This window comes from Sarcophilus harrisii, chromosome 5 (assembly GCF_902635505.1).
Source record: "Sarcophilus harrisii chromosome 5, mSarHar1.11, whole genome shotgun sequence".
Taxonomy (NCBI): domain Eukaryota; kingdom Metazoa; phylum Chordata; class Mammalia; order Dasyuromorphia; family Dasyuridae; genus Sarcophilus; species Sarcophilus harrisii.
In genome coordinates this window covers 251902497-251928621 of record NC_045430.1, presented here as the reverse complement: position 1 = coordinate 251928621, position 26125 = coordinate 251902497, and the positions used below count along the sequence as shown (strand labels likewise).

Sequence of the window (26125 nt, the reverse complement as noted above, 5' to 3'; positions counted from 1 at the left end):
TCATCAAAATTAATATGTGAAAATTATGAAATAGCTGACTGGTCTTTGGTGCTCATTTTCTACCTCTGCCTTCTTCTTCATGTGGTGCTAGGAACCCTCCTTTTGAGTTGCCTACAGCTTACCCCTACACAGCTTCAATCAAGGGAATAGTAGAGGGATCTTCTCTATAAAAATCATTGTGCTCTTTACCCTCTCTTTGGTCTCACAGGGTATGGGATAAGAGACCCTAACTTGATTCTCATAATTTTATATCCTGGACTCCTCTCACTTCATAACTTACTTTATGTCTTATTTCTTATGACTAAAAGGTGATGGAGTTATTAATTTTTAAAAGTTAATTTCAGTTACAATAGGAATAAAGCAGATTGGGCTAAGTTTGGCACTAAAATGGAGGTGGAGGAGGGAGGAAGAGGGAACCCAGGCTGGCTAAGGAAGAATCCAGGTCAGAGAGGGGCCAATTTGTACCACTGGAGTGGGGCTATGAATTGCCACTGCACTTCAAGCCTGGGTGAAATAGGAAAACCTAAACACCAAAAAAATTTTCTGGAGATCATTCGCCTGTAAAATGGGAGTCTGTAGCAACGATGGGAATTTCAGGAAATGTCTGGTTGATGGTCAAGAGACAGGATGGTACTATCTTTGGCCAATCTTCTATCTAGGTCCTAGGACTCGGACAGCTCATCCGTGTACAGCTGAGCTTGACTTCAACTTAAATAATACTGATTGGTATTCTGGGTTTCTGGCAAAGGGAATGTGTCCTAGGATCTTGGAATCATAGATCTTGGGATAGAAGAACGTTTTGGAAAAAATCAGCCCCAAGGGTTATAAAAACTAAAATGAAACCCACTTTTCACTTCTGTCACAAGCATTGAAACTGTTTGCTTCATTTCTTTTAGATGTTATGGGTAACCATGGATCCATATGCTTTCAGAAACCAAAGTTAGAACGTATTGTATGTCCCACAGGTAGTATGAGAAAAGACATGCCTTGAACAAAATAGCCAATTATTTTTATGTATTGCCATTGTATACTATCAGATAATATACATACTATCTGAAAGGACCACTGTGCGTTCATTTATCACAGATTTATCACTCAGCCATCTAAAGTTGGATAGCAGTGCCCAATAATAACATTTCTGTATATAATATATTTAGTTAATTAGAGCATTTTCAAAAGATCTGTGAGGTAAGCATTATTTTCATAATAATACTAAGATATTTTATTTTCTAATACAGAAAACATCATTAAATGCAATCCTACATAAAATAAAACTCTTTGAGGGTGATTTGTTAAAATGGAAAGGGGTCTGAAGACCAAAAAGTTGGGCAGAAAATCACTCCTCAAAATCATCTACTATATAGGTGATTTTCAGTGAAAAGATCCCAGGTTGTGATTATCTTCAGACTAATATTAAAAATATGCTTGTCTTTTAAAAAAAATCTTTTGAAAAAATATGCTTGTGAATATTTTATTTAGTTATTTACATTAGATTTTATTTGTCTCTTGGCATATGTAAATTCCTGTGGACATATCCTTTAATTATATATTCTATTTTTTGTTCTATAATGTCTTTTGCACTTAAAATCAAATCAATTTCTCTACATTGTGAATTTTTGATAAAAATGATGAGAGTGCCTTTTATTTTGTGTCTACTAATTGTTCCAGAATCCAAAACATTGCAACAATGCTTTTTCATGAACATGAAAAAATATAGGTGTGGGGCTTTACAAATGCAATATAGTTATATTAGCAAATTTGCAATTCCATGATTGAAATGAAGCTGAGTTTGAGTTTCTTTTTCCTTTCCCAGGAGAATACTTCACAGGGACCTGAAAGCAAAAAACATTTTTTTGAAAAATAACCTACTCAAAATTGGTAAGACTTTTCCTTGTACTGGGAATTGTGCAGTAGTGAAACACTGCATTCTAACTGTCCTTGCATATCAAATTAAATTAGATAGTCTTGGGAGTGGCTCATTGTTAACAGGAATTCATTAGTTTATAAATGTTATAATCTTTCATTTTTACCAAGAACCATAAAACATAAGCCTGAATCAATTTTGAAACCTAAATCCATTATTTTTTTAACCTATGCTCTCTAAATGGGAGAAAAAATATATATATTCCCACTTATGTAGAAAATTTGGAATTAATTGGACTTGTCTCTTGGCTTAATGGATTACTGCAGATTCTCTGCTTATTTTCTCATGGTCCACAGGAACTTATTACAGGTAATTAAAGTGTGATGAAATAGTTTTATTAACCTTTTGTCCTTTCTAGTAATTATTTAGCCCTTAATAGCACCCCTCAATGATTAGTTATTGGATTTATTAATCTAAACTTTTCTATTTTTTTTAATAGAATAAGCAACCATAAAACCTAACAACAGTAATTAGGCAAGAATAAGAAGGATGTGTCTGGTAGAAAGCTGATTTTTAAATTTTATTTTGATTTATATATTTATTTTAGTTTTATTTATTATAGTTTTACCTTGAAAAACTTTAGATTTTTATTTGTACATGAAATTTTCTTTTTGCTCATAAACTTTTCCTATTTCTGCCAAAATTTCTGATTGTATCAAATTTAGTTTTGTCTTTGTGCCATGTTATTCACTTATACCAGATGTTCATTTCTTCAGGATTCTTCTCGAAGGAAGAATCCAGTTTTGACCAAATGTTGATTGCTTCATTGGCAGCAGGGTAGTGATGGGTTATTTTGGACACAGTCTACTAAGATTGTACCATGGGTCTTGAGCTTCACTGGTTTGAAAATGAAATAACAAATCTTTGAAGCATTAAGGTAGTTGCTGTTATTATATAATTACGGAATTAACTGACTGTTGTTTTTTTCTTTGAAAAATAATATGCTTGAATATTTCTATGGATACATTGATGAAAGTACTCATTTAATTGTTCTGTGCCTCCTCATTTCATTTATATTGTCCCATAATTTCCTCCATGGCCTTATGTGGAGAGCAGTGGAGCATATGTTTAGTTCCTGAAACAAAGAAAAATAACATTGTGGACAAAAATTAGTGTTAATTCCATGAATTCCTAGGGTACAACAATGGATTAAATTGATTTGATTTTTAAAAAATAATAGCAAAATTAATTGTTGTTTCGAGGGGATTTTGGAGTCTCCCGGCTCTTACTGGGATCATGTGACCTGGCAACAACTTTCACTGGGACACCATACTACATGAGTCCAGAGGCTCTGAAACATCAAGGCTATGACACCAAGTCTGACATTTGGTGAGTAAGCAGTCCTATTCCTGAAACCTTATCCTGGTTGCAGTGAGGCGAGGAAGGAATTCTGCCCTGTGCTTAGGTCTCTATCACTGGCCTGTGAGAATTGTTCGTTTTCCTTCCATTTGCAAAGAAATAATTATTTGACATGAGAGGAAACAAGAAGACCTTGAGATCTTGATGGCTGGCTTTTCCCCCTATATTTTATGACAGAATTTAGATTTATTGCAATGACTTAGGTTTGCTTCATTTGAATTTACTTGATTGTTGTAGTGTTTCCTTGAGAGACAGCTTCATGTAGTTAAAAGAACACTGGCCTTGGAGTTAGGAAAAATTGAGTCAAGATCCATCCTTATCTGTAAAATGAAAATAGTAATACCATTATTGCTTATGTTTCAGTATTGTGGGGAAGAGCAAATGAAATAACGGTAACATGAAATAACCTTCAATTCTCTATATAAATATCAGTCATTATTATTCACATCATCCTCCTCATTAAAGGAAGTTCTCTGGGTTCATTGAGACACAGGCGTTAGACAAGCCATGAACAAATCTCACAGATGGGGACCAGAAAGTTATAAACACACTGTTGGTTTTCAGTTTAAATTATGTGCCACCTTCGTAGAAAGTGCATTATTTTTCTTTGACCCTTTTCATCTCAGTGCATTGAAGTAATTTCCTTTGAAGAGTTAATGGGTTTTGTGGGATAGTATAGTGATATGATTCCTTTGTTAATGTGCCAGGGAAATCCTTAGCCCAAATCAGTCAGTCTCTATTCAAAATAATTTCTGAAAAATGTTTCCAACATTTATATTTTTGTAAGAAATATGGGCAGCTGGTGGGTCACTGGCTAGAATGCTGGCTCTGGCTTCAGGAAGATTTGCCTTTTGGACTTCAAATTTGAACTCAGACACTTTTGTGACCCTGGGCAAGTCACTTCACCCCTTGCCTCAGTTTCCTCATCTGTAAAATGAGTTCGGGAAGGAAATAGCAAAACCAACCTGAGAAACTCCCAAATGGGATCACAGAGTTGGACATGACTGAAAACAGCTGAACAGCAATAACAAACAAAAGGGACATGGACTCTTTACAGATAGACCTAGTGCAGTGGATAGAGGACTAAATCCTGAATCAGGGATAACAGAATTAAAATCTGGTTTTAGGTTCTTGCTAACTATGTGACCCTGGGCTTAAAGCATTATATAAGTGTGATTATTATTTTAGAAAACTCTTCATTGGGAAGTAATATGAGACTGTGGAGGGAGTGTTGGGTTTAGAGATAGAGAAACTGAGTTCACATCTGTTGCTATCTACATGATTTGGGGCAAGGTACTTAATCTCTCTGGGACTCAGTTTTCCCATTTATACAATGAATGGTAGAATAGTTAGAAGAACTTTGGGGTCATTTGCAAGGATAAATCCATGATCATGTCATACTATAAGAATGCTTTTTCTGAGGTAGCTTGTCAATATTTCAATTTACTAAATATTGATGGGGCAACTTAACCATGACCTTGAGGATTTAGTAATTTTGTATTCAGATGAGTTTGGATGTGGGCCCAAAATAAAAGGAATATTTTACTTTTCCTTTTAAAAATTAGAAAATGTATTATCACCACCTCCTTTTGATTGTGGACAAAAAATAGTGATAAGGAAATTTTTACAGGACTCATGTTTTCAGGAAAAAGAGATGTTCTATATCAGGTTTTGAACAGAACAGAGAAGAATTCTTTAGTCTGGTTATAACCTGCTTCAAAGTCTTTTATTCTATTTAAACTCTTGGGAGGTTTTCACGTGAATGTATAGACAAAATCCATGGGGTCCTTCACTGCATCCTGGGCTATCACCAGTCCTTCTGATTTTTGTCTTGCCATGAGACTTTGAAGACTCTGGAAGAGAGAGTGAGGCTTATGATTTCCTGCAACTCTGCTTTACTTAAGTCTAATTCACATCCAAATCAAGACATCATCCATGATCTCTTTGAAAATGAAGGATGAATTATAAATATTCTAATCAGTCAGTATAAGATTATATTTATGAAAGTAGCAAAACTGACATACTTTTTACTTTTAGTTTTATTTTTTAGTTTTAAAATTTTTAAATTAAATTAAATTAAATTAATTTTATTATATAATATATTTAATATATTATATAATTAATATTAATTTTAACATATTTATATTTATGTAAATATAATTATAATTAATAATAAATAATATTATATAATATATAAATAATATAATATATTATAATATATGTAGTATACTATTATATCATATAATTAATTTATTTATATTTATATATTTATTTATATTTTTATATATTATATATAATTATATGTTATTATAATATGACATATAATAATATATAATAAATTGAATAAATTAATAATTAAAATAATTTAATTAAATTAATTTTTAATTAGTTTTATGCTGTATTAATTTTATAATTCAATCTGTTTTTCTTTGACTTAGTTCAAAGATACAAGTTAACTCATTTGCTTCCCCAAGAGGTATTTTATCTGTCCTTGTATAATTAAGGAAGGTCTTATCTCTCTACCAAACCCTCCTGAGCATCAAGGCTTCTGCTAACTCAGGTCCATTAATGAGGTCTGCAAAATGCTGACAGGTCCTATAAAATAATTAGCATTCTTTGATTGTTACAGAGGGATTGATACTAGCCCCATAGCCTGCTTTCTTTAAAATAACCCATCATGTTATCCCCACATGAGGCACAGAAAAGACAAAAGGCTTTCATTCCTGAGAGACTCAGGGAGTTAGCTGTCATCTCAGAGAAAGATTGAAAAGATATTTCCTGAAAAGAATGAATTTAACTCCTATGGTATGGAGAGGCTTTCTGAAGAGATTCTTGAAAGACTTTAACTACCAATCTGAGATCTTAATGATGGGACCATTTTCAGAACTGAGAAGAAGTCAGCAGTTGAAATTGATGACTAAAAGTGACCCTGGTAGAACTTTTTCTCATGACTAATACATTGTTGAAATATATGTCTTTGTATTATTTGTTAAATTTTTATTAAATTAAATAGCTAATAATATTGATGTTTGAGAAATAAGTATACATTTATGGGAAAAGAGGTTTCCCTGATTTATTTAGGAGCTGGACTGAAGATTCAGAGTTAATTGGCAAATTGATGAGAGATTGTACATTTCTCTTCATTTAAATAGAAATATTAGAAACTGATTAAATAATTAATAAAGAAATTAGCTAATAGCACCTCGAGCGAGATGACCACTCCAAACAGTAAGCCACATGTTGAGGAATCATCTTGAGCTATGTATGATACTTCATTATAGGGTGATGTCCTGCATCATTGTAATTAATTAATTTATTTTATTTTAACATTAAAAAGTATTAACATTTTTTTTTGGATTACTTTGATTTCCAAATATATCTTTCTGGCTCCTTTCCCCAGAGACTCTCATTCCTTTCAACAAAAAAAGATGGAAGGAAGGAAGGACAGAAAGAATAAAGGAAAGAGGAAAGAAATAAGAAGGAAAGAAAGGAATAAAGGAAGGAAAGAATGAGGGGAGGAAGGAAGGAAGGAGGGAAGAAAGGATTAATAGAATTACATCACATTCTGTTTTGTGATTATAGAAGCAGTAGTAGTTGTTAGTCATAGTCTTTGGATCTGCTGTTGACCTGGTTCATTTTGCATAAAGAAGTGCTTTCTGGATGGCATGATGCCTAATGCCATAAAATTACATTATTTTGGGGTCAGGAAATTTAAATCTCAGTTTTGTAGTGTTTCTTCAAACAATTTATTACCTCCCCAAGGCTCAGTTTTCTCATCTTGCAAACTGACCAAATCAGACTAGACAAGTCCTGAAAGTTTTTTCATTCTAAATCCATGATCTCTTGTCTCTCAGATCCTTTACTTGCATATACTCGTATCATTTTGCTTCTCGATGCTCCTTGCAAGAAGAAAATAGCTTCCTCTTCTTTTTTTCTGATAAAATAATAATATTTTTTTCCCAAATACATGTAAAGATAGTCGTCCCACATTATTTTTGTAAGACTTGGTGTTTCAGATTTTTTCCCCTCTTTCCTTTACCTTCTCTTTCCCCCAAACAGCAAGTAATCTTATATAGGTTAAATATGTGCAATTCTTTTAAATCCATTTCCATATTTGACATGTTTACAAGAAAAATCAGACCAAAAGGGAAAAAAATTAAAAACAAACAAACAAAAAAGTGAACATACTGTACTTTGATCCAGAGCAATTTGTTCTTTTTTATTAAAGCTTTTTATTTTCAAAACATATACATAGATAATTTTCAACATTTATCCTTGTAAAACTTTTATTCAAATTTTTTTCCTTCCCTTCTTTCAACCCTTCCCCTAGATGGCAAGTTATCCAATATATGTTAAACATGTGCAATTCTTTTAGACATATTTCCCTATTTATCATGCTGCACAAGAAAAATCAGATCAAAAAGGAAAAAATGAGAAAGGAAACAGAAAGCAAGTAAACAACAACAAAAAAGTGAAAATATTAGGTTGTGATCCACACTTAGTTCCATATCCTCTCTCTGGGTGCAGATGGCTTTCTCTAACACAAAACCATTAGAACTGGCCTGAATCAGTTTGCTGTTGAAAAGAGCCACATCCATCAGAATTGATCATCCTATAATCTTGATGTTGCCGTGTACAATGTTCTCTTGGTTCTAATCACTTTATTTAAATCAGTTCCTGTAAGTATCTCTAGACTCTCTGAAATCATCCTGCTGATTGTTTCTTATAGAACACTAATATTCCATAACATTCATATAACAGAACTTATTCAGCAGCTATTTAGATGGGCATCTATTTAGTTTCCGATTCCTTGCCACTACAGAAAGGGCTACTACAAACATTTTTGCACCTGTGGGTCCCTTTCTCTCTTTTGTAATCTCTTTGGGATATAAGCCTAGTAGAAACACTACTGGATCAAAGGGTATGCATAGTTTGATGGCCCTTTGGCATAATTCCAAATCGTTCTCCAGAATGGTTGGATCAGTTCACAACTCCACCAACAATGGATTAGTGTTCCAGTTTTCTCACATCCCCTAACATTCATCATTATCTTTTCCTGTCATCTTATCTAATCTGAGAGGTGTGAGGTGATACCTCCAAATTATCTTAATTTGCATTTCTCTGATCAATAGTGATTTAAGGCATTTTTTTTTCATATGACTAGAAATGGCTTTAATTTCTTCATCTGGAAATTGTCTGTTCATATCTTTTGACCATTTGCCAGTTGGAGATTGGCTTGAATTTTTACAAGCTTGAGTCAATGCTCTATATATTTTAGAAATGAGGCAGCTTCCTCTTCTTGACATATATACCTTTTTATATCTGCTAAGTGACATCTGATGTCAGCAGACCCATATATATGTGTTGCAAACTCAGAAGATGCTTTTGTTCTCAGCAGTATCTGTGATTTCAAGCATCCATGCTTCTTGTACAGAGCACATCAGAAACAGCCTCAGTCCTTTGCACTCTGCTGAAAACACATAAGTCACATCACAGAAATATTGGTGGAAGCTGACCTTCACATATCAGAACCTCCAGGATGATATGAAGCTTGGGAGAGGGGATGAGTGTTTTCTGTGCAATGTGATCAAGGCCATTCTTTTCATAGAGATTATTTCCTACCTCACAAGATGAGAGCTGAGAAGCCAGCAACCCTCAACCCCAAATAACAAACTTAATATGAACATGGTAATTACTTTGATTATATCCACATCAAAGATGGCCTTATCTGTTAATGAAATTTCCGCTGTAAAACCAAGAATGGCAAAAATAAAAGTGAACTTCTAATTATAGTGATAGATATAAAAGTATGATGGGCAATCTTTGGGAGACCCTAGGAGAAAATTTAGGTCAGATGAGGTTAAGATTCCAGTATTAGAAAATCTGTTTATGGCAGAATACTTTCATTATAATTTGGAAATACTTGTGAGTAAATGACTTAAGAGTACCAATGACTATAAGTACCCTACTTAATATATTCTTGAGATGTGATTTTCCTAGAGTGGTGTTAACCTCTCTGCTAACCCCCCCCCCCAGTTTAATAATTCCAGTAGCTTCTGATTACCTCTAGAATAAAATTTAAATTGTTTAGTATTTCCCTCTTCACTCTGCTTTTTCCTTTCTGGAGTTTGCCACTATCCTCCGGTTGCCACCTCACCCTCAGCATGTAGAACTTGTTTACCCTGGAACACCCTCTGCCATGTCTTCCCCTTTACCTTCTGGTGAGTTCCTCTGTTTTGGGGAGATGCCCGTGCTGACCATCTTCATTCTCTATCTAACTCTGTTAATGACTTTCCAGACCTCCACATTATGCTCCTGTTCTGGTTCTTTGCCTCATATCCCTTGCTTTTCAGCTCCCTTTTGTGTGCTGTCTTCCTCTATTAGATTGCAAGCTCCTCAAGGGCAGGGACAGCCTTTTTTTTACCCTATATTTGTATGCCCAGTGCTTAGCACAAATGCCTCTTGCCTTACCTCTGACATTTAAAATTCTTCCCAACCTAATTCCTCCATATCTTGCTAGTTTTCTTTTATATACTCCCCCTCCCCCATATGCAATAGATGCCCAAGCTATATTAAATCCCATGATATATTCCTACATATGTGCTGCTAAATGAAGATTGAGCAAATTCTACAGCTGTTCTGACTGAATCCAAATTTATCCATATGAATTTATGTTATACGATCTTATTCAGGACCTTATTGCACTCTCCACAATGTCTCTTCCAAACCTTCTCATCCCAAGGATGTGAAGGCTTCCAGAATGAGATCAGTTTGTTCCAATGGCCACGAAGGCAGCTGAAGTCAAGGTGATCCATATGTTCCTGGGCCATTGTTAAGTCATCTTGATTTTTGCCCTGACACTGGACTTCAGTGACTCAGGAAGAGAGAGTGAGGCTGTTGCCTTGGTGCAAATCTTACTCCCTTAAATCCATTCATGTGCAGGTCAAGACATCTCTTATAATGTCATTGCTCCTTTTTGAAAACAAAGAACTAACAAAAAATTACATCCCTCTTAAAACTTCTCAGGCCTTTTCTTCCTTCCATCTTTTCAACTGGGAATTTTGCTTCTTATTTTCCATAAAAAAATTAAGGCCATTTGCTGCAAGCTTCCTCTTCTCTCCTCTTCCTCACCTTCCTCACTCAGATGCTTTCTGCCATAATGAAGTAGCCTTACTCCTGGTCAAGGATAACCCCTCTCTCTACTTGATTTCATTCTATCCCATTGCCAGCAAATTTTCCTCCTCTGTCAATCCCACTCTTCCACTTATCTTTCATATTTCCCTTTCTCCTGGTTCATTCCCTACTGTCTATAGACCTGCCCACATTTCATAATCCCCATCAGATCATAAGCCCCTAGAGGACAAGGTCCATCTTTTGCACCTCTTTGTATCCCTCATTCCTACATAGTGTCTCCTACATAGTGGGCACTTGAGAAGCGTCTGTTGGTTAATTGATTGAAATGCTCTGGGACCTGGTTTACAGGGGATTTGTGCTTTCATACAAAAAGTTGTTTGACAATGATTAAAGCACCAAAAAGAAATCCAGCCAGGCTTGAGGAGGGACCAGGACAGGACAAGAAACTACAGAAGATCGGAAAAGTGCTAGGTATAAATTGTTCTTCTGCTTTAGGACTACTGTCCACCCCAGCCTAATTGTCTTACTTATAGTCATAGTAAGTCATAGCCAAAAGGTGGCAGCTGAGCTGGATAGAGGAGATAATCTTGCTTGAGATATTCAAGAATTATTTTAAGGGAGAAAAATTCTGTAAAAATCAGGGGAAATCTGCCATTAGCTCTTTCTTTGATTTTATACAGTGACTAAAAGGTATTGATGCTATTTGGGGAAGACAGTTTGGAAGGAATAACTTTTCTTCTCAAATTATCTTATTTTTAAAAATAAATTTTAATAATGTCTTCTATTCTACATAAATACATGTAAAACTCCTCAGATTATTTAACAGATGCAAGATAACCATCTTATCTTAGAACTGTGCTAAATGTTAGACTTTTTCCTTCTGATAATCAGAGAAGTAGATGGACTTGCTGATTTTACAATTTGCTGATTTGTTTTTCCAGATATCTTAGAATTTTCATTGCAAATTTTCCCTTTAAAAATGTGCCCCATACCTTTGAACATCATGCTAGCTGTACAATTGAATCTGATTTTGGAGCTTCCTGCTTTGAAAATCTGCAAACTTGTTTGTGATTTTTTAAAATGAAAATAAAATTGTTTAGAACATGCTTAAATACCTTTTTGCTATTATCTTGTGGCAAATGTGGCAAAAATGATTTTATTTATGTTTTAATGCAATTCTTTCTTCTCTTCTTTCTCCTTTCTTTCTACCTTTCCATTATTTTCTCCTTTTTCTCTTCCTTACCTCCTTTACTTCCTTCTACCCTTTCTTGTCTTTCTTCCTCTCTTCCTTTCCTCCTTTCTTTCTTCTTCCCTTTCTCCCTCTATCCCTTCTTCCCCCTTCCCCCTTTCCCTCCCTCATTCTTTCCTTCCTTCCTTAAGCTAGAGTTGATCCTGATTTCCAGGAGTAAGACATACTTAAAGCAGAATTTAGATAGTGTTTATAGTTATAAAAACATTTGTGCTCATTATATCTCATTTGATTCTTATAAAAACCCTGTGAAGTGAAGGTAGTACAGTTAGTCTTCTCATTTTTTAAATAAGGAGACTAATAGAGGTTACATAGTATGCTTAAGGTCATATGACTATTTAATAAAAGAATTAAAACTAGAATCCCAGTCTTCTCTTTTCATGTCTACTATTGAAATCTAAACTTTTTACTTTAAACTGTGTCCCACTAGTCACTGGGGTCAAGAAGGAGGAGAAGTAGAGGCTTGCCTATGAAATCAGAACCATAGTTCTGATCTTTTTCAGCTATAGCTCTTAAAGCCTTGAGTTCCACTGAACAGAGCACAAAGTACTTTTTTCCCCAAATGGCTCTAAAACTGGAGGGCTGACTACAAAAACTGGAAATGGTTATTGGTTAGTCATATTATTGTCATTTGGGCTTTTCATGAAATCTGTTTTGTGACAATGAAAATTTTGTTTAAAAATTTTATTTTTATTTAAATTTTTTTTGAAAAAATTACTAAAATTTTATTTTTATTATTTAAAATATTTTAAAATTTAAAACAATTTTTAAAAATGTTAAAATATGGCATAGTGGAGAGAAAGCTATCCTTATTACCAGAAAAATTTATGTTTGTTCCATTTTTACTATTTAGTGGTTCTGTGACCCTGGGTGAGTTTTTAGCTGCCTACAAGCATGGCCATGTCTCCTCATCCTTAAAAAATCCTCTTTTAGCCCAGCCATCCCTGCCAGGTTTTGTTCTATAGTTCTCCCCTTACTGGCTAACCTTCTTTAGAAAACCATCTATGGCCCTTGCCTCTATTTCCTGTCCTTTCTTCTGATAGTGAATCTTTTCTGATCTGGCTTCCGGTTTCAGCTCACGACGGACACTACTTTCTCCAGTATGACCAGTGATCTCTGACTTGCAAATCTAATGACCTTTTCTCAGCTTTCGTTGCTGTAGACTTATGTAGCCTTTGATATATTGTCACCCTCTACTTTAGGTTTTGTGACCCTGTTTTCTCCTGATTTTTCTTTTACCTAATAGTTCCTTCTCAGGCTTTTTTTGCTGGATCTTATATTCACTGAGCATAGGGGTTACCCAAGGCTCTGTCTTGGGTCTTCTTGTATACTGTATTTATTGGTGATTTCATCAGCTCTCATAGCTTTTCTTATCTCTTAGAGAGGTGATTCACAGACTAAATATGCAGACTTAAAATCTATCCTAAACTACAGTCCTACATTTACCATCAGCCTTTTGGACATTTCAAACTGGATGTGCCATGCACATATCAAACAAAACAACTAATTTTCATTGCTCCCCAATTCTCTCAAATTCTATAAATTTTCTTATTACCATTGAGGGCAGTATTATCTTCTTTATTTCTGTGTATGAAAAATGTGGCAAAAATAATTTTGTTTATGTTTTAATGCAATTCTTTCTTCTCTTCTTTCTCCTTTCTTTTCACCTTTCCTTTGTTTCCTCTTTTTCTCTTCCTTCCCTCCTTTACTTCCTTCTACCCTTTCTTGTTTTTCTCCCTCTCTTCCTTTCCTCCTTCCTTCCTTCCTTCTTTTCTCCCTCCATCCCTTCTTCCTTTCTTTCATCCTTTCCCTTCTCCCTCTCTCCCTCCCTCATTCTTTCCCTCCTTCCTTAAGCTACAGTTGATCCTGGTTTCCAGGAGTAAAGACTTTCTTAAGACTTTCATTCACTCAGACTTTGGTATAACCCAGATTCTTCACTCTCATTGCACACATAACAATTTGCTGCTGAGTCTTATTAGTTCCAACTTCACAATATTGCTCTTAAACTTCTCCTTGCCGACCAAATATCTGCTTTCTTATTGTAGACTCTTATTACCTTATTCCAAAACAATTATAATAATTTCTTGGGTGGTCTCCCTACCTCAAGTGTCTGCTCTATTCCAGTTTATCATCTGTTCAGATCCAAAGCAATCTTCCTAAGATACTATTGTTATAATGTCACCCCAGTACTTAATAAACTCCAGTGCATTCTGTCACCTCTAGGATCAAATAGAAACTCCTTTGTTTGGCATTCAAAGCCCTTCATAACTCTCCAGTTTTCTCAGTCATTACTCTCTATCTCTATATACCTTGCACACATCACTACCTTTTTTCAGTGGCCATCACCCAAACTTTCAATCTTCTCTCTCATTTCTCTCTCCTGATTTCTCTGACTTCTTTCAAGACTATGCTCAAAATCTGTATTCTGTCAAAGAGCTCTCTCAGTCTCCATCTGCTCCATACAATCCTTCCCTCTCCTCTACTTCCTTCCTCCTTAGATTAATTCCCATTTACATTTCTTTCTTATTCTATATGTGCAATTTATATTTTTTATTTCCCATTAAATTGTGAGCTCTTTGGGGTCAAGGACCATTTTTTTTTTCATTTCTTCATATTCCTAGTGCTTAGCGTAGTTCCTGACACCTTGTAAGTATTTGATAAATGTGCATTGACTGACTAAAATAGCAAGTCTAGTCCCAATCTTATTTAAAAACTAATCTCTTAACATGAGTCCAAGATGTCTATTTCAATTATTTGTGTTCAAGAAGAATTTTCCCTAAAACAGAATTTCATCCAAAACTTATATTTGGATTGCTGATTAAATGAAGACCTAATACTCTTATTAACTTGGTTTTACTCTGCAAACAGATAGATAGCAGTAATCATCAAAGTTATTAGTAATGGTTTTTAAAATAGAAAAGATGAATTTCAAAGACTAAATAATGAAGACTCAAACATTATCGACTCTGTTAACCCAGTATTTGATAAACCCAAGAACCAAATTACTTGGCATGAAGAGTCAGACATAATTGACTTTGACTAATCCAGTATTTGATAGACTCAACAACCAAAATTATGTGGGGAAGAATGACAAGGGCTGGTGGGGAAACTGGAATGAATTTTGAGAAAAATGGGATTGAGATCAACATCTTACTATCATTTGCCATGATAAGCTCAAAATGAATAAATAACCTAAATATTAAAGGGTCACTCAAAAAAGATTAGATGAGAATCAGGTTAAGATACCTCTCACAGTTACAGTTAAGGAGGCAATTTTTAGCCACAAAGGGATAATCACAAAAGATAAGAGATAATTTTGATTATATGAAATCAAATAGTTTTTGCACAAAGAAATTCAAATCAACACTATTAGGATAAGAAGAGAATTGGTTGAATGTAAAAAAATTGGCAGAAGATATCTCTGATAAGGATATTTATATTCTGAAATATATAGGAAACAATAAAAAAAAATTAGTCCAAAACAGACAGAAGTAGGTACTGGATGTATGTTTTTTCAGTGAATTTGAGGCCTCACCTGGCCACTGCACCGGATGGTTCTGGAAGAGACAGTGAGGCAGGGGACCTTGCCTCCCTTGCTTAAATCCAATTTACTTGCATGTCATGGCGGCACCTCCTGATGTCATGGTCCTCTTTGAGTGTGAAGGATAAATAATAACATAGTTATGTACAAATAGTGTATGGGGGTCAGCACTAGGTATAGTTTCATACAATAAACCCAAACTAGAGGCTTTCTCTTCCCTTTCCTTCTATCAAAGATGGACCCCAAACACACTGAGAGTCACTTTGTTGCACGTTTGTATGCATATATATGCATAAAATTTTAGCAAATTTATCTTATGCGCATTTATAATTTGTCCCTCCCACAGACATTTCATCTAGTTGTTCAAAAATAAAAAGAAAACCCTTAATCATAAACCTAAATAGTCCGACAAAAACAAATGCCTACAATGGTTATACTGAAAGTGCATATATCTCCCTGCACTTTAAATTCATCAATTCTTTAGCAGGAGAAACATGGCATGTTTCAGCTTCAGTTCTCTATATACATGTTTAGTTATTTAATTGATCAGAGTTTTAAAGTTTTTCAAAGTTGCTTTTCTCTTTAATATTGAATAGAGAACATTTTCATTATACTGATTGTTCTTGGAATTCTGTTTACTTTATTCTATGTCATTTCAAAGAAATCTTCCCAGATGCCTCTGAAAATGTCTATTTTGTGATTTCTTCTGGTCTAATAATGTTCCATTACATGCATATACTATTGAATATATTATTCATATACATATTGTTTGTCTGACCATTCCCCAACTTGGACTTCTCCTTAGTTTCCAATATTTGACCACTTTGAAAGATGTACACACATACATACATACATATAGATAGGTCTTTTCCCTCTTAATTTGATCCTTTTGGGTGATCTATTTATTATACAGAGAGAAGTGATCTATTTATTATACAGAGAGTATGCACATCTTAGTAACTCTTTGGACATACCTCCAAATTGCTTTACAAAATGACTCAAGCATTTTACAGATCCACCAACAATGTACTAATGTTCTGATTATCCTGAAACTCTTTGAACATTTTTAATTTTCCTCTTGCTGGTCTGACAGATGTGAGGTAGAACCTCAAAATTACTGCAATTTGCGTTTTCTAATAATTAGTGATGGAGCATTTTTTTCATGTTATTGTTAATAGCTTGGGTATCTTCCTCTGAATACTGCTTGTTTATATCCTTTGAACTTTTTTCTATTGGGGAATGACTCAGTTTTGTATATTTAAATCAATTTTTCATGTGTCTTGGGCTAATAAGTAACAAGTGTTTTATTAGAGAAACTTGCTGCAAAGATTTTTTTCATTTCCTTGTTTTCTTCCTAAATTAAATTATATTACTGTTTGCACAAAAGCATTTAGATTTTAATCTAATTAAAATTGCCCATTTTATCTAGTGTGACCCTTTCTAGCCCTTAATTGGTCATGAAATATTTCACTCTCCATAGATCTAAAAGGCAGTTTTTCCCTTGCTCCTCCAATTTATTTAGATGTAAATGTTTACATCTAGATCATGTATCTGTTTGAAAACTATCTTTGTATAACGTGTGAGTCCACTTCATATATATTCTATTTTCTTTTCTATGTCCAAATTTTTTTCTCACTAATAGAATGGAAGCACATTGTAGGCATTTTTGTCTGATCATATTATTAGATTAACTATACTGAAAGCAGGGGAAAAGGACAATTGAGAAAACAGTTAAGGTGAAGCAGAAGAAAATATATGCTTTGTCTAGAAGCCAGATCATGGTTTGCATTTTTTTTTTTTTTTTGCACCAATGGTATCTAGGTAAATAAATCAATTCCAAAGAGACTTAAGTTAAAAAAGATACTGGTCAAGAATTGGAAGGCTGTGATCTGGTTATTCTTGCCTTTCCCTCCGTGCTTATCGCAGTATTGATACCTAGTAAGTGATTAATAAATGCTTGTTGAATGAATAAATGGATGAGTAAATCAATAAATAAATGAATGGAAGATATGAATACATCAGAATAAACTAAAAGCATCTATTTCCAAATCTGAATATCATTTAAATGAATTGATCAGCAAAACATTCTGAAACAGAAGAAAAGTTCTCAGGAGTCCTGAATGTCTTACTGTTTAGCAGGATTGTTATTATTTTCTTTTCAAGGCATTTGCAAATTTTGTGATGACATATAGCTCAGAATGATTTGAGTTGCCTTGAGATAAGTCACTGCAATTTGCAATTCATTTTCAGCTTTAGCTGTAGCAATCCTCCAGATAGTTCTGGTGGGCTTAGACAGATGGTAATTTTATGGAGTTCAGGTGTAATAGACCCAGGATCGCACCTGATCGCAGCCCTCCATATATTGCTTGATGCCTCTTTCAACTTAAGTCTCTCTGGAATTGATTTACTTACCTAGATACAGTTGGCTGTACTTTGAAAAAAAGAAAATGCAAATCATGTTCTGGCTTCTAGATAAAGCCCATATTTTCCTCTGTTTCACCTTAACTGTTTTCTCAACTGTCCTTTCCCCCTGCTTGGAATGTATTCAGCAAAATGACTGAAAGAACAAAGGACATTCAAACAGGGTCTCAGGAATCTTACGCTATCGGATGCTCGAGACCAGATTGTGAGGTGGGCGCTCACTCATACTAATAGCATACATATTGACCCAAAAGGTCTTGTAACTCACACACATAGAGCTTTTTTATATAACATTTTGTGGCTAATTTGAGCATTTTATATTTTTGTAGGTTCTTTGCATATGTTAGCTCATCTGAGCCTCTTGACAGTCCTGTAAATAGGCAGGGCAAATAGGGTCACCCTTAGAGACAGAAGCTGAGTTCAAGTTCACATGAATCAGTGGCAGAGATGAGCCCCAGACTCTGCCTTTTGACTTCAAGTCCAACATAACCATGCATGGCTGCAAGAGACCAGTACTTTAAGCCACATCCTTGTCCCTTTTCTCACTTCCCACAGCTATGCTGCTCTAGTTGACATGTGCTCATGGTTATTGTGTTAAGTCTACGATTAATTAATGCAAACTCTATCCACACAGAAACATGCATATGTATGTGTGTATATATACATAGACACATTTGAGGAAAGGGTAGGTTTTTAGAAAGATGATTAATTCACTTTTAGACATGTTGAATTTAAGGTGCCATCAGGACACTAGATGAGCCTATCCAGGAAGCAGTCAGCGATAGAAGATGGAGCTCTGGGAGAATCAGGGGGTGGAGACATAGATCTCAGTGTCATGGGCAAAGCTGTAGTGCTTGAAGCTGTGGGAGTGGATGTGATGGCCAAGAGAAACTGAGGAGAGAGAGAGAGACAGAGAGACAGAGAAAGAGAGAGACACAGAGAAAGAAACAGAGACAGAGACAAACAGAGAGAGAGAGAAAGAGAGACAAAGACAGAGAGAAGAGAGCAAATGATACAACCTTGGAAAACAAACACATTGAAGGGGAAGGAGGAAGATGAGGAATCAGTAAATGAGTTTGTGTGCCCGGAGAACATTTGCCCAGGTTAAGTAAATACTCTAACATCGTGGGACCCAAAGAAAACAAAGCCATAAACTTCCTATTCTTTAGAAAATGTTCTTAAATTTGGGGAGCTTCATTCTATTATGTTTAGCACATAATTCTGTGATTGTATCATTTTGTATAAGCCAGTGATATTTTGCTAATTTCAAAAACAGATGCTCTAACGAAAATTTCTAAAAGCATATTAAAAATCTGAACCTTCCCCTGTTAGGATATATGGTGTGTATTATAAAGATTGTCAGTTTCTCTAACAGAAACATACAGAATATGTACTTGAGGTTGGGTTTGTTTTTAACTAAAAATCAGTTTCAATTTCCATTCATTAATAGTTACTTCCAAGAGAAGAACCAAAAGATACAGAATATGATAAAGAATGCCATATGGATTTGCCCCCTTTAGGGCACAAAACACATATAATTCCTGTTACATCAATTAAAGACAATTGTACATATGTAAAAATAGTTTAAACTTCTCATTAAATTTAAAATCTATTCCAATAAACTTTGTCAGTCCCTTAAGGCTAAAAACACAGTCATTGGCAACATCTGCTTGTTTCAGGAGTAGGAGAAAAAAAAGCCAACAACATAAATAGGAGACTTGGGTGTTTGGGGAGACGGGTTAAGAGGGGAGTTCAATCTAGACCTTATCCCACTTGTCAGTAGATCTGTGCTTTCATCCCTAAAGGCCTGTGTCCAACAGTGAAGGCGCCTGCTCCTCAGGAGTCCATCCTTGCCTGCCCAGGCTGTGACCTGTCCAGTCTCCTCACAGAACCCCCGTAGGGATCAATGCACTGAGCTAGGGGACTTCCTCTCATTCCTTGTACATCCTGTATCAGTGAGGCACAGGGACCGCCTATCAGTTATTCTTGGCATTTGCTGTGTCAGTGATTCATCTCTTCTTCTCAGCCCTCTGTTTCTTTTTATGCCCTTTAGTCTGCTTCTTTGCAATTTTTCATTTGTAACATGTTACACCCTTTGAGTACATGGCCTCAAGATTGTAAAATCCCATGAAAATCTAGAACTTAGTTATTTCCCCCTCAAGAACTTTAGAGTCATCACTGTTCCCCCATTTCATCCTGTCTAGAAAGACCAGGTTAGGAGACCTAGGTGTGAATACAGTGGCCCATTATAAGTCCTGTCTAAATCGAATTCAGTATATTCTTTTACATAATTTGAATGGAATATGCTTCAAATCCTGACTTCCCATCCTATATTGTCACAGCTGAACACATGGTAGTCTGTCCCCAACATCATGATAGCATTGATCCTCTTTGAAAATGAAGGATGAAGAACAAAATTTCCCCATCCTTCCTCCAGCTGAGTCTTAATTCAGTAATTGGCTACTGGGAAATCATTTCTTGATAAGCCACTAGTTTAACTCTGAATTCAGGGGAAAAAAAAAAGTACAGATATTAGCTGGGATGAATGGTTGCCTCTTAGAAGCAATTAAACATACATATACCATGTGAAGGTATGGTGAGGAAATAAGAGGAAGGAGATAACTGTTTTGTTTTTTTTTTTAAAGCAGTGCCTCAGTTTAAATTATTTTAAATTACTAAATGAGCAGTGGCTTGGGGTCAAACTCAAATAGAAGCAGGAACCACTGAAAAAAATTGTTAACATTCCCTTTGTTCTATTGAATTTTTCTTTAATTTTTCTTTATTGTGTTAAATATTTCCCAATGACACTTTGTTCGGGTTCAGGCCCCTGTTTGACCTCTGGGGTTATCGAAAGAGAGCTGGCCTTTAAAGTCCCCAAGACCCTCAAAATCCTGACTTTGACACTTGAATATTAGTTGCTTCATGCTGGGCAAATCACTTCTTCAGTGCCTCAGGCAGCTCTTCTAGACAGAGGAATTGCAGCTTATCATCAATAAAGGGAATTTCCATATCAAGAGTTCCCCATATTGATGAAATCCTAGGTCTGAAGCATATGGGTTTTTCTAACTTTCTAGTGAATGATAAGAATATTTTGGTTTCCTACTTTGCTATTCTGCCATTAACAGTAGGGTGTGTACTTGGATTTGTTCTTTCAGTCACGATAATGTGTTTGCATGGGTCATATTTGTGAAGCATTTGAAGGGTACAGTATGGATCCAAGGAATGGGATCATGTTAGATCTATTTGGAAGTCACATTAGGTCGATCCTAATATCAGAGGTCTGAAGGTCAGTTTGTCTAATTTCCTCATTTTACAGAGAAGTAAACTGAGTCCCAGAGAGGTGAAGTCCTTGGCCAGGATTCAAATTTAGGCCCTTTTAGTCCAAATTCATTGCTCTCTCCATTGTGCCACAGTATCCATGTAACTAGAGTAACAATTATAGCATTACTGCATCCTTGTATTGAATGTGCCTCTGGGAGCTGTGATGGTTGAATGTAAATTCTGTGAGTGGTTGACTTCATTCTAGAGAATAGTTTATACCTGGAGGTCCTAAATATTTTAGTATTTCAAAGAATAGCAGAAGGATCTGAATATGGAGGACATTTTCCCCAAAAACCTAGGTAAAACTATCATTTTGTTCTTGACAAGATATAAATGAATTGGGGCAAAGAACCAGAGAGCATTTGAAAGAAATGCAAAAAAAAAAAAAAAAAAAAAAAAAAAAAACTAAAAAACTCTCAAATACCTTTCATAATAATTTTTATGTGGTAATTTTTTGTGTAATTTTCAGCTTAGATTTTTTTCTTTTAAAGTAGTTCTCATTATAAGGTTGTGGCTTAAAGGAATAGTCTCTATTTGAACCAATGCTATATATTTGTTCATTGTGGATAAAAGATTTTTCCCTTCCAATGTTAATGACATTTTATAGTGACATTTAATCATTGCATTTAAAAAAAATCATAGCAAGAAAAACACATTCCTGTCCTTAGCCAGTTTCTTTATAAATCACATTTTTGGCATATGCTAGAATTTCTTTAACATCGACTGTTTAAAATCAATTCAATAGCATTTCATATAAAGTGCCCTCTCTTGCCTGCTATTCATAACTCTGACAATCTGTACCATGAAGATGGTTTATCTTTGCCATCTACTTCTAGATTTCTATGCTTCCTATCCTCATGATAATGTTGGACTGTTTATACAAAATTTCAGTCATTTATGTAATAGTGTTTTTAAATATAAAAGCAAACATTTTTTCTTATTACTTTCCAACATAAGCTCATTCCCTTTATCTTTATAATAATCAATCTTGCCTAGGACATTTCCACATAAAAGTCCCGAATTTAGACTTTGTGGAGCTAGGGATAAACACATTTTGACTTTCTCATTGTAATTTGGATTCTGTCACCAGGATGCTGCTGCAACCTATACTGTGTCCTTGAGGTCTGAACAGATAGGCTTCCCATAGATGTCACCTAAAATATATGTACTTTTCCACCCAATTATGCTTTTTCTGTAAAGACTGAAAATGTATTTTATCACTTTAGCAAAGGAGTCTGCTCCTCATGACCTGATCCTAACTGCTATTTTCTTCTAGCAAATCCCAGGTTTATTTGCTATTATTTCATTTTGTTTCTACCTGCTACTATATTTCCTTCTGGGATCGGGCATCCTAAGTCCTGCTCCAATTTATAGAAGGGAACATGACATTCCCCCCCTTCCTTGCAGAAAACAACACATTCCCCTGCTCTTTTATACTGAATATTAAAGCAATTTACTACAAAGCATGACAAAATCAATCAATTGCTCAAAAAAAGGTGGGGAAGTTCTATCAGTCAATCCCAGTATTCTGCATATTCACTTTTCAATCATTCAGTTTCAGTATTTACCCCCTGAAAACTGGATTAGAGAATCAGCTCTTCTTCTACCTTCCTTCTTTTGGGCTAATCTCTTATTTTTTGATCTAAAGTTCAGAGTCAGACCACTAGATGAGTTTCCATTTCAAACCAATCTATTTTGTATTTTCTCCTGTATGTTTCTGATTTATATATGTTGTCTCTCCCATTTGAAATGTAAACTCATATAATATACCTACTATAGTAATTGGTGATGATAACGAGAATGAATATTAGCCTTTATGAATTTCTTTACATTCAACTCTGATCCTTAGAGCAAAACCACGAGTTAGGTAGTAGGAGTATTAAAATGTCCTAGTCTAGTCTTGAGATGGGAGTTCTTGCAGAGCACTAATATATGTTGTTGGTGCTCTCTGGGAGCTCTAAGTGATCAGACAGGAGTAGAGACCAAACCCATCAAGAAGTAAAGTTTATTATTTTTTTCACTTAAAGGTAGATAAAGTTTTGGAAGAACAAGGAGGGAAAAAACAATATGTTAGAAATATGGGAAGTGCCTCTAATTACAATGGAGTTAATCTGTCTCACAATGGTCCTTTTGCATGGGGAGCTGATGAAGTTCTAGAATAGTTGTTCCCATCCCTATCTTTAAAAAAAACAACTCTTGAAATTGGAATTAGGCAGGATTTGAGTAAAATAAACAATATCTATGGTTCTCTTTATGCTTGCCAAGACTTCTGATATCTAAAATTTTAGTTTGATCTGTATACTTTCTGTTTTATTTTAAAAGTAGCACAATACTCCCTTTAAGCACATTTCATTTTTCTTTTTTCAATGAACAAAAACTTAATTTCTTCCCCTCTTACCTCCTTTCCTCATTTGAAAAAGAAAGGAAAAAAGAAGCCCTCATAATAAATATGCATAGTCAAGAAAACAGATTCCTGTATTGGCCACATCCAAAAAATACATGTCTCATTCTGTATCCTGAGTACATCATCCCTTCTCTGAGATGAGGAACATGTGTCATTGTGAATATTTTGTATCATTGTCAACTCAATTCAAAAATTGTTAATTCAAAAAAATATATACAACAGACCATATGAGTGATTACTGCTGTCATAAACTAAATTTTTCACAATAGGGTTTTCTTTATTCTTTTTTGTTCCTATGTCTTCCCTATTAGTTCGTGCTGCTTTTATTTTTCATTTTTGTGCAAGTGGCAAATACAGTGTCTTAAACATGGTAAATACTTAATGTCAATGTAATAGGCTTTGAGATAAAAGGAGTCTACAGGCAGGAGGAAGGTTCATAGCCTGGTTTCATGGGTTTCTAGGATATATACAATCAATAAGATAGTGTCGTTTTCTTTCTATCTTGGAAAAGACTTGGAGATTGTTTCTTGTTTCTTTTTTTTAATAATTTTTTATTTCCTCTCAAATTACAGGTAAAATAATTTTTAATTTTTGTTGTGCTTTTTTAAGTTTTGAATTCCAAATTCTATGCCTTTCGCCCTCTCCTCCTCCCACCCTGACAGTAAGCAATCTGGTAGAGGTTATATATGTGTAATCATGTAAAACATTTCCATATTGGTCATTTTATGGAAGAAAACAAATAAAGAAGGAAAAAAGGAAGGGAAAGAAGGAAGGAAGGAAAATAGTTTGTTTCAGTCTGTATTCAGATACTATCAGTTTTTTTCTCAAAGCGAATAGCATTTTTCATCATGAATTCTTTGGCATTATCTTGGATCATTGTTCATTGTACAATGTTGTTGCGACTATGTACAATGTTCTCCTGGTTCTGCTTACTTCACTCAATATCAATTCATTTAAGATTTTTCAGGTTTTTCTGAAATCATCCTACAATATCATTTCTAATAGCACAATAATATCACATTATAGTCATATACCACACTTTGTTCAACCATTCCCAAGTTGGTGGACATCCTCTCAATTTCCAATTTTTTTGCCACCAGAAAAAGAATGGCTATAAATATTTTTGTGCAAATGAATCTTTTTTGGAGACTTTAAAAAAACAATAGCTTTTTATTTTTTCAAAATACACACAAAAGTAATTTTCAACATTCATCCTTGCAAGACCTTGTGTTCCATATTTTTCTCCCTCCCTCTCCCCCTCACCTAAGCAGCAAATAGTCCATTATAGATTAAATATTTGCAATTCTTCTAAATATATTTCTACATTTATTATATTGTCCAAGAAAAATTAGATCAAATTGAGAAAGATGAGAAAAAAACCAAGCAAACAATAATAACATCAAAAAAGGTGAAAGTACTATGTTTTGATCCACATTCAAGCCCCATAATCCTCTCTCTGGATTCGAATGGCTCTCTTCATCACACGTCTATTGGAATTGGTCTGAATCATCTCATTATTGAAAACAGTCAAGTTTTGGACAGTTTTTCATGAGAAATATTTGGAGTCAAAGTAGGAATTTTGGAAGGGAGACATGGTGGTGGAAGGAATTTGGGTTTAGAGGAGATGATCAATGATTGAATCCAGGTTCCATGGAGGCAGCTGGAGACTTCATCCCCATGCTAGAGCAACAGCAGTGTTTGATGCATCTGATTTTTCACCAGCAGAGAATTTGGGCAGTTAATAAACTGCCACTTAAAGTCCTCCTTTTCCATTTCCTACTGTGGATTATCAAGTGAGATGTTTGTAAAGCACTTCTGGGCACAGTGCTTGTTCTTTCTCTCTTCCTTCTGCCCAAGAAGATGTTCTGTTTTTCCTTTGGCACAGGATAAAATGAGTTGGATTTGCTTTCTGGGCTAGGATTTGGAGGTTGGATCAAACATTCTCATTCACCACTTTTCTCCTTGCCCTTACAAAGAAAGACCTCTGAAGGTGTGGAGTCAGGGAGGGTAGACTAGTAAGTAGGGGTGTCTTATGGGAGGAAAAAAAGGTATGGCTGGACTTACCTAATAATTGAGGGTAGAGTCCAGAGGGAGGAATTCTTCATTTTCAACCTTCAGATTTCTATCTGGACGCATATCAGAGGGAGATCTAATTGGATTGTATTGAATCTTACAAACACAAATTTCTAAGCAAATATACTGAAAAATTACAATATTATAGTAGCAATATTGACCAGATCTCTTTAAGAAGATTTTCTTATGGCTCAGACATGCTCTCTTTCAGAGTTACTTCAAAATTGTATTCTGGACTTTCATACCCAAAATAGATTCTTTTTTTAATAGGATGATTTTGTCACTGCCAGGAAATCTAAATGAGAAAATTCCCTTTAGCAATACAGATGAGCCCTTCTATAATTTATAGTCTTAAAAAACTTCCTGAGAGCACCAACAAGTTAATTCACTGTCCACGACCACTCAGACACCTTGATTTTCCTGACTCCAAGTCCAGTTCTTTACCTATTATCCCCAGCTGCTCAGAGGACCATTCAGACATCCAGTTGCCCATACAGGTGGCTATCTGCTGGTGAGAAGGATAGAGGATGTCATAATGTTATTATGATGTTATTAATGTTATTAATAGCTAGCATATGTGTATATGTATATATGTGTATATGTTCTCTCATTTGATTTTCCTAACAGCCCTGTGAGGTAGGTACTATTATTGTTACTCCTTATTCTACAGTCAAAGAAGCGAGGGCTGAGAGGTAAGTG

General features: G+C 34.9%; 1 protein-coding gene and 1 long non-coding RNA gene across 2 annotated transcripts in view; one reads left to right on the top strand and one right to left on the bottom strand.

The window, feature by feature from the left end:
• The window catches only part of NEK11 (NIMA related kinase 11), a 244214-nt gene that overhangs the window by 76573 nt on the left and 141516 nt on the right, over positions 1 to 26125 (top strand). Inside the window, 2 exon segments of the mRNA XM_031940247.1 lie at positions 1814 to 1878; positions 3127 to 3253. Coding sequence (XP_031796107.1) covers positions 1814 to 1878; positions 3127 to 3253 — 192 coding nt within the window.
• Positions 5000 to 25980, bottom strand: LOC116419523. Its single transcript, XR_004229816.1, has 3 exons — positions 25871 to 25980; positions 25418 to 25502; positions 5000 to 5136 (listed from the first exon to the last, which is right to left on the bottom strand). It is a non-coding gene; the product is annotated as an uncharacterized LOC116419523 (long non-coding RNA).